Source organism: Vidua macroura, chromosome 2 (assembly GCF_024509145.1).
Source record: "Vidua macroura isolate BioBank_ID:100142 chromosome 2, ASM2450914v1, whole genome shotgun sequence".
Lineage (NCBI taxonomy): Eukaryota > Metazoa > Chordata > Aves > Passeriformes > Viduidae > Vidua > Vidua macroura.
The window spans coordinates 65034071-65046287 of NC_071572.1; the positions used below are offsets into that span (position 1 = coordinate 65034071).

At 38.7% G+C, this 12217-nt stretch overlaps 1 protein-coding gene across 3 annotated transcripts in view; it reads left to right on the plus strand.

The window, feature by feature from the left end:
• Nucleotides 1-9931, plus strand: part of ALCAM (activated leukocyte cell adhesion molecule) — a 121246-nt gene extending 111315 nt beyond the window's left edge. The window contains exons 15-16 of one of the 3 annotated variants that reach the window (XM_053971032.1): nucleotides 5893-6007; nucleotides 7377-7583. In XM_053971032.1, the coding sequence (XP_053827007.1) occupies nucleotides 5893-5980 (88 nt within the window). In that variant the 3' untranslated portion in view covers nucleotides 5981-6007; nucleotides 7377-7583. Of the gene's footprint in view, nucleotides 1-956; nucleotides 1077-5892; nucleotides 6008-7376; nucleotides 7584-7616 lie in introns of those variants that run through there. The other 2 variants (XM_053971031.1, XM_053971033.1) reach the window with 2 other exon arrangements.
• The last annotated feature ends 2286 nt before the right edge of the window (nucleotides 9932-12217 follow it).

Consider the following 12217-nt stretch of genomic DNA (forward strand, 5'->3'; position numbering starts at 1 on the left):
AGGAATTCTCCATCTGCTAAGAAATGCTCTTTTTTTGGATAATACATAAAGACTTTGACTCAACCATAACCGATCAGGTTTTTGAAGTTTTCCAAATATAGAATTGTTATAAATTACCCATGCACAGAACCGTACTCAGATACTATAGAGGGTTTTTTGATTTTTTTCCAAAGCTTATGCTTTTTTTGGGAAAAAATTAAAAGTAACAACATAGTGCTCTTCCTCCCACACTTTGCTACTGTTGCAATAATGTCTAGAATAACTTTGTCATGCCTTTTCAAATGTATGAATGTGGAGCCATGAAACTGTGGTACACTGCTTTGGGTTTCTTTGGATGAGGTGGTTTGAGTATAACAAGGGCAGAGAAGGTAAAATATCTCTTCTTGCACCATTGAGTAGTGTGGGGAGAGCAGACAGGAATCGTAGAATATAGCATGAGATGAATCTATGAATTACAGCAATTTTTTCTGCTTCAAAGATAGGATATGGCATAATCTAAATGGACACCACTTCTTTTCCTCATGTTCCACTTCTATTCCTAAAGCTTAGAGGAAAAATTAGAACTAGGATTGATTAGACAGGCTCACTGGAAAAAAAAATGCCTTTATAGTTAAACAATAATCTCTGTATTTGACATATGGTTGCTGGCTTCCAAACCCCTTAATTGATGCATCATCATTGACAATCTCCTGTTCTCTGTATATTTTTGAATTGATCTGTTGTTATCCTCCCTGCTTCCTGCACACCATACTTGCAGGAGCAAGCAGAATGTCAGTACCTATTCTGGCAAAGTTTTCATTATGAATCATAGCCTAGAAATCAAAGTAGACCTTGCAAAAAGCAACTAACACCTCTGGACACAACCCCCCCCCCCAATCTCCATCCAGGCCAGCAGGTAGTAGTTATTTTTTGAACCCACCCTTGACCAGTAACTCACCTAATCTCTATCCCCAAAGTGATGCCAAATGAAAGTCCGAGAAGGCAGCAGCACAGAACTTTCCAAGTCTGCCGAGGCAAGAAAAACATTACTTTTTTTGTTATTGGTGTTGTGGTTTGTATAATCTTCTATTGTCTTGTCATCCACACTAAGTAGGAATTATACTTATAGCCTTGGAATATATTCACAATAAATCACTTGTACAGTTACTCACTGCCTCAGCTTCACTTAATGGAAAAGCTGATTATTGCCACATATTATTTTCAGTGTGAATATTGTCTCATAAATCAGAAACTCATCTGTATTCCACATCCTGCAACCAGCCTCCTCTTGAATAAAGAGTTGAGCCTACCTACCCCAGCATGCCTTGTTTCTCCTTCATCTGAGCAGAAGGCCAAACAGTTGTTCTCTGCAGATTTCTCCTTTTTCCAAAAAAGGATGCTGTAAACTAATCTGTACCAAACAGACTATAATTTAGCACTTCATAATCTTTCTAGAATTTTTGTGTCAAGTGTCATTTGAGATTGCAGGACACCCATGTTAGGTAAATGCTTCATATATGAAATTTTCATCTTGCCAGAAACAGCTGAGGGTACATCAGAAATGAAAGATTCAGAAAGGAAATAGTGCACTCAGTACCCTGTCCCCTGCTCTCTAGTCATGGAAGATGGCATGTAGTTGGATCTTGGCCCCATTTTTATCCCTGGAGTTGGGAGGTGCCCAAATCTCAAGTCACATGACGCTAGATCAAGGTTAAAGTGGTTCAACATCCAGTGAAGGACACTTCAGCTGGGCCAGCTGAATCACAATAGCAGTCTTAAAGTTGTTCACATTCAGAGCACATCAAACTCTTGACATGTTTCTTAGGTGACAGTAATGACAAAGGTTACTGGCATCTCTGAAACTGAGCACTAGAAGCATAACAGTTCTGTTTTTCTGATACTTTATAGCAAACAAGCATATGAGCTAGATGTGGTGGGCCAAATACGTAAGAAACTCACTATGTTTTCAACAAGACTCAGCATTTGTATTTGTTTTCACTCAGTTCCCTTTCAGAGAAAAGACATAGTTACCAAACATCTCTGAAAGTGTCAGCTCATAACACAAATCTAATAAAAAAATAATACAAATTAAAAATGATCAACCATTTCTTGATGACTGGAATATTTTTCTAATATCTCTCTGGTTTTTCCTACTGATGGACATGTGAAAATAATCGGAGGAAGTGGAAGGTAAGATAGTAAATAAGGAGGTTGCAGCTAGTCCAGATTGGGATGTATAAAACCATTAGCTCCTAGAAAATCATCTACAACAGTGCAGTTGAGTGTAGCTTTAATGAAATCCATGGCTCTTGCTTCAGCACCCAGAGCTACACAGATTTATGTAATCTTACCTGTCATTATCACAAGGTTGGGTAACAAGGACAAACAGCACTGCATACTTTCTCCCTTAAATAGTGTTGAGGACAAGGCCTAGACTTGTGAGATTAAAAGATATCAGACCCTACAGCAATCTTTGGGTCACCTATATGCAGTCTGTATTTACACTACAGCAGGCAAAACAGTTATCATGGACAATGGTCTTCATATTACAATGCTATGAACAGTATCTGAACAAGAGCCATGAAAATAGTGGCCTCACAGCACACACACTCCAAAGAATACTAAAAATCTCACATTGGTACTACTTACGGAGAGATTTTGATTAGGGTTCCCTGAGGATAATTATTTTCCTGAAGAGCAAGCATAGATAAATATTACATACAAGTCATAATTTTAGTAAGAGCTCAGAATGTTCCATGATTTACAAATTAATTTAAGGGGAAAAAAAAAGAAGAGTTGAGTGAGTAAACTCATATTTATACAACCAACTTCTTGCTCTTCCAAACAACACTATCAAAGGTGTGGGCTTTTTTTCTGTAGCTGCAGCTAATGACAGTGTGAGAGTGCTCCAGGTCTGGGTAAAGAGGGCTGTCTTCCCTTTTGGGTAAATCCTTGGGATTATTTCTGTAAGTTCAGACTCTATTGCCCAGCTACTCAGATATTATGAGGACAATCTGGAGTTGCAGATGGAGCAAGCTGACAGGAGCTGATACACAAAAAAAGTAAAGAACAACTTGTTGAATGTTAAGCTGGAAAAGGACTATTTGTCCTGTGCCTGAAGTCACCTCAGGAACTGAGGGAACCCATGTTTTGAGACATTTCTGTTACAAACCCAAGTTTACAAACCCCATGTCTGTCGAGCCCTGGGGACTGATGCTGTGCCAGGGTGGCTGCTCCTCTGCTGTTGGTAGAGCACTGCCTGTGCACCACACCTCCGTGCAAAATAACTCCTGGGTCTCGTAATGACACTGTTTAGATAGCACTAAAAGAGGCTGCAGCATTGTTTGTGCTGAGGTGGTGATTCTGCCTCAATAATGGTATTTGGGGAACAAAAAACAGGTCAGCAGGATCACTGAACCATCATAAATAAACAGCTGCATTTCAGACTCACGCATTGAGAACTGAAATCCATCTGATTGTCAGACATGAAAAACTGCTGCTGCTCTCATTTCAAGCAAGTGGTTTGTAATATCCTCCAAAAGAGTTCTGGAGCACCTGCCTCTTTCAAAGTTAGTGTTGCCCTTTAAATCTCCCATTTTTGCCCAGTGTGGCTTTAGGGAAAATAAAGGTGACATTTAGTTTGACTGAATATAGAGCTAAAATAGATTACTTTAAAAATCAAAACCTGATTGCATTGCAGAATCTGCTGACATTAGTCATTGAATACTTTTAACCTAATCAAAGACCAGACAGTTCTCTCTGCTGTTAAGTGTCAGGTCATATGAGATTCAGTCTGATTTGGGCACTGTAAAACTGGTGATAAGAAGCCAAAAAAAAAGGATCCCAGTGAGCCATGCCAGTAGTCTATCCAGTCTCCAGGAGCAGACATTAGCAGTTATATGAGGACAGATGTGCATGGTTCTGCTTTCTCACATCCAACTCACTTCAGCTCAGGTAATTGCCTGAGTCCAGATTCTTTCAGCTTTTCATCTCTTCCCCTACTGTCTCCAATTTTGTGAGAATTATTTATGAAAAAGACTCATTAGCCACATGACAAGCCAAATTATGTGCTCAACCTAAACCAAACACGTTTTAAATTATAAACTTTTTTAATTTTCAAGGGATTTTTTTTGAGGGGTTGTTTCTTTTTTGTTAAAATTAAAGAGATTTGTGAAAGGTTGTTAAGCTCACAGAAGGTCAGTCTCTACCAAAGCACTGAATTTTCTTCTTCATTGCATTTCATATACTTCCCTTTTATTGATGTAATGTGTTTCAGGTTTTGAATAACAAAAAAAAAAAAAATAGATTGTTGCTGTGCAGTAGAAATTTACCACTGTAGAACAAGTTATTTTGTAATACTATCTCAGCACTTTTAAAATTAAATTTGCCTGCAATGAAGAGCAGCTCAGATCTTTGCAGTAAATAGGTTTTCAGCATGATACGTTCCTGTCAGTCACACAAATATAACAGAGGCACCCTAAACCAACAGCAAAAGATAATGCAGCTTTAAAACATTTAAACTTATGGCCCTTCAGGAAATAATCTCCTCTAAAACCAAAAATATTTTAGAGTGGTCCCTTTCAGTGTAGCCTGTGGGATTTGGGATCCAGAATCCCATCCTCCCCAGGCACTCCACCTCAAGCTGGAGAGCAGTATTTCAGCAGCACTCCCAGAGGTGGGCAGGGGTGAGGTGCATTTGCACTGCCCCAGGAGCTCTTCAGAGACGAGGACTAAGCTTCCCTGCCTCAGCAGGGTCCTTAGCCCAGGGCACACTTGGCATGCAGCCGCTCTCCTGGCCTTTGCTCAGATGGAGGATGTGCACAGGAGCACCCTTCTAGCGATAATCCCGCTGGTGCGGTCTGGTCCGCACATTCCTGCATGGTGTCAGCGTGCCATGTCCCACTCCCCAGCCTGTGTCTTCGTTGTACCTTGCAAGTCAGCGTCACGCTGGGTCTGTACCCTGAAGCAAGGGTGAGCATATGCATCACTCTTTTGCAGCAGACCGTACTTTTCTATAGGGGAAACAAATCATCTGTCAAGAAAATGCGAATACGATAATCTGCTTTGACACAAGGGATTTACTTTGTCCCACTCAAACACATTTGCCCATTTACATTTTAAAAATTGGGGCCTTCAAAATGTTATCACAGCACTGCAGGAATCTTTCACCTTGGCAGACAGTGAGGCTTTTCACAGATTAAATGAATGGCATAGTGGTTTTATTGTGCTAAGCTAAACTAAGCACTTAACTCATTAATTCATCACCACTACTTGTATTAAGGAAGACCTGCTATTTTAAATGAGGCATACCTCTTTCCCCCCCCCCCCCCAAACATTTACACAATCTCATCTTTACCCAAAGCTTGTCAGTCATAGTTAACACAGACCTACAAGCCAGAGTGAGATTTATTTTCAGTGGTGCCAGAATTTTCATTAATTTCTTCACATTTAAAGAGTTTCCATTTGGCACAGGCTCTGAAAGTCGTTTACTACAAATACACAAAAGATTGCTGTGTTGATTAAGATATTTTAGCTACACTTGTAACGTTTTAGTATGCCTTAAAGCAGACTCATGTTTTTTTGAAACAAGCTGCACAATTACTTTGTCAAGAAACATTAATCTCCACAACTGGTTTAACCTTACTAAATGTCTGCTAGCTCAGAATAATTCTGAATTCCTCAAGAGGTAGATCAAACACTCAGAGCCCTGCTGCAATACTTCCTGTGGTACCCATAGCAGTGGGGGATCCGGTGTCACTGGCCTATTTACAGACATATGCAAACCTGTTGCTCTGCTCAGAACAGAACTGTCAAAATTTTCTGTTCACTGTGAGGGGAGGAGGCAGTGTCATTAATATGAGTATGGAACAAATTGCTGAAGACACACAAAGATGACCTTCCTTTATATTATAGGACAGCATCAAAACATGTAGACAAAGATCTCGGAAATATAGAAGAAAACAAAAAACTAGAGGAAAACAATCATAAATCTGAAACTTAAGAGAAAATGTGTCAGTCATCATTACAGGTAAGTGTTTTATATTACAGTATTAAAATCTCTTTGTCTACCATTTCTCTCTGGTGATCAAAGCTCTAGCTTGGTCTGATGCTCACCTTCCAGAGGTGAGGCAGTGGGGTCACTTTGTGGTGTAGTTTTAGGACAGACAGACTCAAGCTTTTGGCCAGTTAAGAATTCAGAAATGCACATACAAATATAAAAAGAAGTCTGACATTCAGATGGAACTTAATATTTGGCTTTATGTTAATGCATGTGCTTGAGGAAATGACAATACAAATTTGTATAATGTACCACTGTGCATGTGTATGTATGTGTTTATATGAAGAGTAAGTTTAGACAGAGTTCAGAAGGTTTCAAGTTATGATTTGAAATGTTTACGGGAACTTCTTCCCTTACTGAAAGCAACAGTTTCCAAATCCTTGGTCACTTTTTTTCATCATTAATGCAAAGGTCATGAAACTTCCTTCCCTTAGAACAAAACAATTGTCTTAGTCTAGATTTCAACACCTGTGCTATGATCAGTTTTATCATGGAAAGAGACACTGTGTATTACATTAGTAACAGGTTTGAAAGTTTCCTTGCTGGATCTGTATGAAGTAAACTGTTTACAAATGATCTGGCAGATGCCAAAGTTCTGTTGGGAATTACAGGAGCACTGCAGAGCACCAAGAGCACCACCCTGTGCTCACACATATATACACCACTGCTGCACCTCTCCTAGTACCCAAAGGAGGGGCTTAGACAATTTTTCTGGCTGGTTTAGCTCATTTAAAATTAACACTGTGTTAACACAAGAGTCTGGAAACTAGCTAACCATAGAGAGGTTTGTTGAGCTAGTCATCAAATATTCTTAAAAATGAGAGTATTACATATTCAGGGGTGCTTGCATTGTAAGCTCCTCCACAGGAAAGCTGTAGATAACCCTGATTTTCAGTGATCTTAAGTAAATAGCACTGGATACCTTCTTGAGGTAGCAGGGGTTTAAAGCATATGGAATTATGTGAAATTATGATATTTCATATTTACATAACAAGGTTTCTTCTTTAAATGAATGCAACTGTCAATAATTTCAATATGTCAGTATTTTCTGAAATTTTCTAATACAAACCACAAGTTTTGCATTAAATATTTAGAATGTAATGGATTACATAGAGCATTTATGCAGTATATAAAGAGATGCAGCATTGCTGTAGGCACTTCACCCACTTTACCAGCAATATCACTGTTTTACTAGTTTGGAAAAGGGAATTGGGAATACTGAAATTATGTCCTAGGAAGGATTTAAAGGTGGAAAACAAGTCAATTTGGATTTTGAAAATGTTGCAGCGTAAACATCTTGTGTGCCTTTGGTGCAATCATATTCTTCGTATTCCTTCAGATCAGTAGATCTGCATAACTGAAATGAACATAAATCCATTACTTACCAGACAAGCTTACTGGATTTACTGGGAACAATACTGCAACAGTGATTCTTGTCATGAAAGAAAGCATTTACATCACTGAGCTGCAGAAGAAAGTAATTTTCACGTAGCTGTTTATTTACAGCATAGATACTGAGTAGTTATGATGGTTAACATATTTAAAAATATTTAACTGGCTTTATCTTTCATATTTTCAGAGAATACATATAGACCAATTGAAGCATGAATGTGGATTGTATTTAAACATATACAAAGAAGTGACAGCTATTCATGGTTCAAGTATTAAGCAGATCATACTACCAGGTTTTCAAAGGATTTTAGACACAATTATCTCAAGCTAAAAAACCCCACAAACTAATTTTGGCAACAGCCATGATAATAGGTCACCATGTTGTGTTCTGTTTGAAATATTTTTTGTAAATGTCTGCACTGAAGATTTCTTTTTGTTTGCCTTTATGTAAATTTTTTACGTAGCTATTTTTATACACTGTAAGGCTTTGTTCTGGGAGTTGCTGTTAATCTGATGTATAGTGTAATGTTTTTATTTCAATTGTTTTTATGACACCCTTTGAGCAGGTACATGTCTGATTCTGGTTGTAATCAGTGAAGCCTCTGCTTCGTAGCAAGTACCTAGAGCGTAAGATTGTCTTAAACGAAAATGTCAAACTCCTTTTTCATTCTTTGAAATCATGGTAAAGCAGAAGGGTGACAGCTGTGACAAAGAATGAACTAAATTGTTAATGAAAGTGAACATTTAAAAAACCATACAAAGCTAAACAAGCTAGAAAGGGAATAAAGAGTTTCCCTGAAGAGCTCTGGGTATTGAGTAAGGAACACTATGAAAAATTCCTAGCCTACATACAGCTGGTGGCTAAAAAATCCTTTTCTTCTAGAGCAAGAATGCATTTTATTGATGGTTATCAGTCATCTTTCATGTTAGCATTAGGATAAGGAACTGGAATTCTGGATTAATTTTGATTCCTTTATGTTATTCGCTGCCTTAAAGTACTGTACCTTTTCATCTTTTCAGAGATATACCAGTCAGAATTGGAAACTTTTTTAAAAAGTGGTCATATCAAAGCTGCATTTTTTCCCCACAAAAATAGAATATATATATATTTTTTGTGTGTGTGTTTTTGTTAACTATGCTACAGATATTGAATGCACCTTGAGATAATTTCAGTGTTTTTAACCGGTACCTAATTTATCAAACAGTACATATAATTGTAACAATTAAATGTCTATGTATCTTTAGTTACATTCATGTTTGTAACTTTATAAACATGTTTTTTGCTTGAGGGATTTTTTAGAATGATACTTGATAAGAAAAGGTTTTAGGGTGAATGGCCAATAGAAAGTTGTACTTAAGGGAGATAAGTTTCATCGTATCTGGAAAGTTAGTTTCTGGAAGAAGGTAACAGGCAGCTCTGATGGAGAGGAATATTCAGCAGAACATCAGGTTTCCATTTACAAATATCCAGGGAAAATGTAAGTTTTTATAGACTGGTAGGCAAAAATAAATAAATAAATAAACGAAAAATATGGATGTTAGGAAATGTATTTTGCCACTTTTGAATTATTTAGGGGGCAGAAAACACTGTTACTTGTAAATTTGTAAAATGTTAAATGTCTGGGCAGCAGTGACTGATGTCTTAATAAAAGCTTCCTGTAGTGCATTGGCATGGATTAAATACATAAGATGTCCTATAAACTCTATGCTGTATAAAATATTAGAGGGAAATCCTGTTATATGCCTCTAAACTTTAATTTGTTACTGTTTTATTTGGCAAAAAGAAAAAAAAAATTATAATCTTGGTCAATATTTAAACCAAAGTAAAATGGGGGAAAAACCAAAGTAATTTGTTTTGCATGGCTAAGCCATTCTGTTATGTCTGTAAATATTGTGATTTTTTTTTTCTTTTTAGAATTTTGTTTAAAAAATTCTAAATTTTTTAAACACCTGTTTTTCCAAAATAAAACGTGAACACACAAAAAATACTTTATATATAAATATATCTTTTTCTTTTGGTGCAAGAACACTGCCAAGCGATACACGTTTTTTAAAAGAAAAAACAAATTCAGTGGGCATGACTCTGAACAGGAAAAGTTGTACCAGAGTCCTGTGAAGGAGTGTGCATCTACCACCTCTCTTTGTTTATATCACTACAAATAATTCTTAAATACAGAGAGGAATCTTCCAAAGATAGGGAAAACTCCAAAGGGAAAGCATAGGGAAGGGCTGAAAATTTTCATACCGCTGTCAGGGGAATATAGGGCAAACGAGAAGAAAAAAAAGTCCTTCAACTTTCACAGCTACAGAAAAGAGAATATAAACAACTCCTCGCCTTTTGGGATTCTGCTTGATCTCCTATGCACTTTAAATCGTCAGTCCGAGGAGCTGGGTTTTTCACTGCTCCGAGTTCACTATAGGCAAGTTTCAAGAACCAAGAGTGCAAAAGAATTAATGTTTCTATCCATGCCTAAACAACAATAAAACTGAAGTATGTCTTCACTGGCTTGTGTGAAATCTCAGTTTACAAGAACATGTGTGAGCCCAAGGGAAGGCACTTACCCAGAGCTTAAGCTGCTGCTGCCGCTGCCTGTGTTCCTGCAAATACACCCCGTGGAGTCTGGCTGGCAGGAAGGGTCATGGGGTGATGGGTGTGGGTTTGTGGGATTTCTCCTGGCCCACAGCACCTGGGGACTACAAGCACTTTCTCAGCACAAGCTGGCACACTAAACCTTGCCAAAGCTCGTTGTGCAGGTCTCTGCTTCAGAACCAGACAAATAATTACTCTAGCAGTGAATTTGGGGGGCCCTCTTCAAATCTGAGCGAAGACACCACAAGAGTTCAACCTCAGTTTACTACACACAGGAAGAAAGACAAATCCCTGCTCACAAATGGTTTAAAAACATGAGAGGAGGCAGTAGAGGAGGGCCCATCCTTCTCCTTTACAGTCAAGAAATAATGTAATTAGTGGTGTCTGTTCATGGCTGTGCAGGAAACTGCCACTGAGCTAGGAACAAACCAGGGGGTTTCACTGCATGCTGCAAAGGCAGTATCCTGCAAAAATACCAATGGGCTTCCCAAGCAACTCGGAGTCCTCTGAAGCAGTAATATCAAAGCTATAGCTGCGCTGCAGTGGATATGAGCTACAGAAATGTGATAATGGTGTGGCCACAAGGTGAAGCCTTCTGTAAAGAAAGGGAAAAGAAGTAATTGGAGTCAGCACTATAAAAGGAAAAGCATCAGGGACATTTTGTACTGGTTCTGTGTACTACAAACCAGCCTCTGCGGGAAGGCTTTACTGCACCTACCGCTGCTGTGCTGCTGGGGCTGGCAGCTGCTCAGAGCCCAAGCAAGAGACAGTGCTGACCCAGCTGCCGGCCAGGGGAACAAACCATCCACACCTCATTGTCTGGGTATTTTCCAGGATTTGCCAGTATCAGCCTAGATGGTTTAGGCAATATGTCACACTTTTTTCTGGGCACAGTTTTCATCCTGTCATGTTTTGGAAAAAATACACAAATAAGTAGCTCTAAATTCTATATTGATTATTATTTGAACATTATGAGATACTAATGTGAGTTTTATCTATATTGGTACCAGTCCACAAAGACATACAAAGAATGAATAAATCTAAATTTGTTGTCTTTTTTTTTAGTGATACATTTTGTCAAGGAACATCCGATATTCACCTAATAGCCTCACTGCTGGCTGTTCCAGTGAAATCTGATTTACTTGTAGTACCACATGTAGCTGGATACCTTCCTGTTGACTTCATATTTAGACAGCCATATGTCTGTAATTATCTCAGCTAAGATTAAGCAGTGACATATGAAATGAGATCATGACCTCCTGTGTCAACCATATCTGTGCAAATGTTTTCTGGGTTTCCTTTTGACAAGACTGCATCTGCATTCAGGTGTCTGTTTCCAATAATTGCCCAATACAGCATTTTCTGGCAGGTTTCTCCTCCAGGCAGAAGGAGCCAGAGGAACACAGGAGGTACATAACTTCCAGTTATGTGCTTCTAACCCCTGAAGGGCTCCCAAGCTCTTCTGGAAAAGGATAACATCCTCAGGCTGGCATAACTCAGTGCAGAGCAAGGCTCACTTCAGCCCTCTCTTCTGGTGGTCTGCCAGGGAGGGAGGGCATTGTAGGAAGGGAGTCAGGCAGACTGCAAACAAAACAAGCAGCCAACCCCCCACATACACCCCTTGCCTCTGTACACTTCATGTGTAATGCAGCTCACATGTTCAGCAAAGATTTGCTGCATTTCAAGTTATTAGAGAATCAGAAACTAAGCCTATTACTTATTATCAAATTATGTCAAAGCCAATTTCTAAAATAAGACTAACTCCATCTACCCAGCCACTCACAAGTCTTAAAATGTCTTGTAATTCATACATTTTCCCCATTTACATTCTAAATAGAGACATTTATTCTGTTAGTAGTGAGGCATTCACTTTGATGCAGTAATGAATTTCAGCTTGAAAAGGTAGAGCCTGGCAAATTATTAGGAAATTTTGTTTTTTAGTGAGGAAACAGTAACATACCTCTGTCATCACTCACCCTCCCCCTGTTTTCCTCCAGATGTTTTGCCTCTTCTCATGCTCCACCTGGTGTTACAGCCAAGGCCTCTGTCAGAGTCTGTTCCCTGTGCTGATGCTCATTGCCACATCTCCTGTTCAGTATGCATTGATTCTCTGATGCCCTCACCATCAGTTCTTCATTTGCAGGACACCCAATAAATACCAGCAATTTAACACAACTATAGACATGAACTAGACTGTG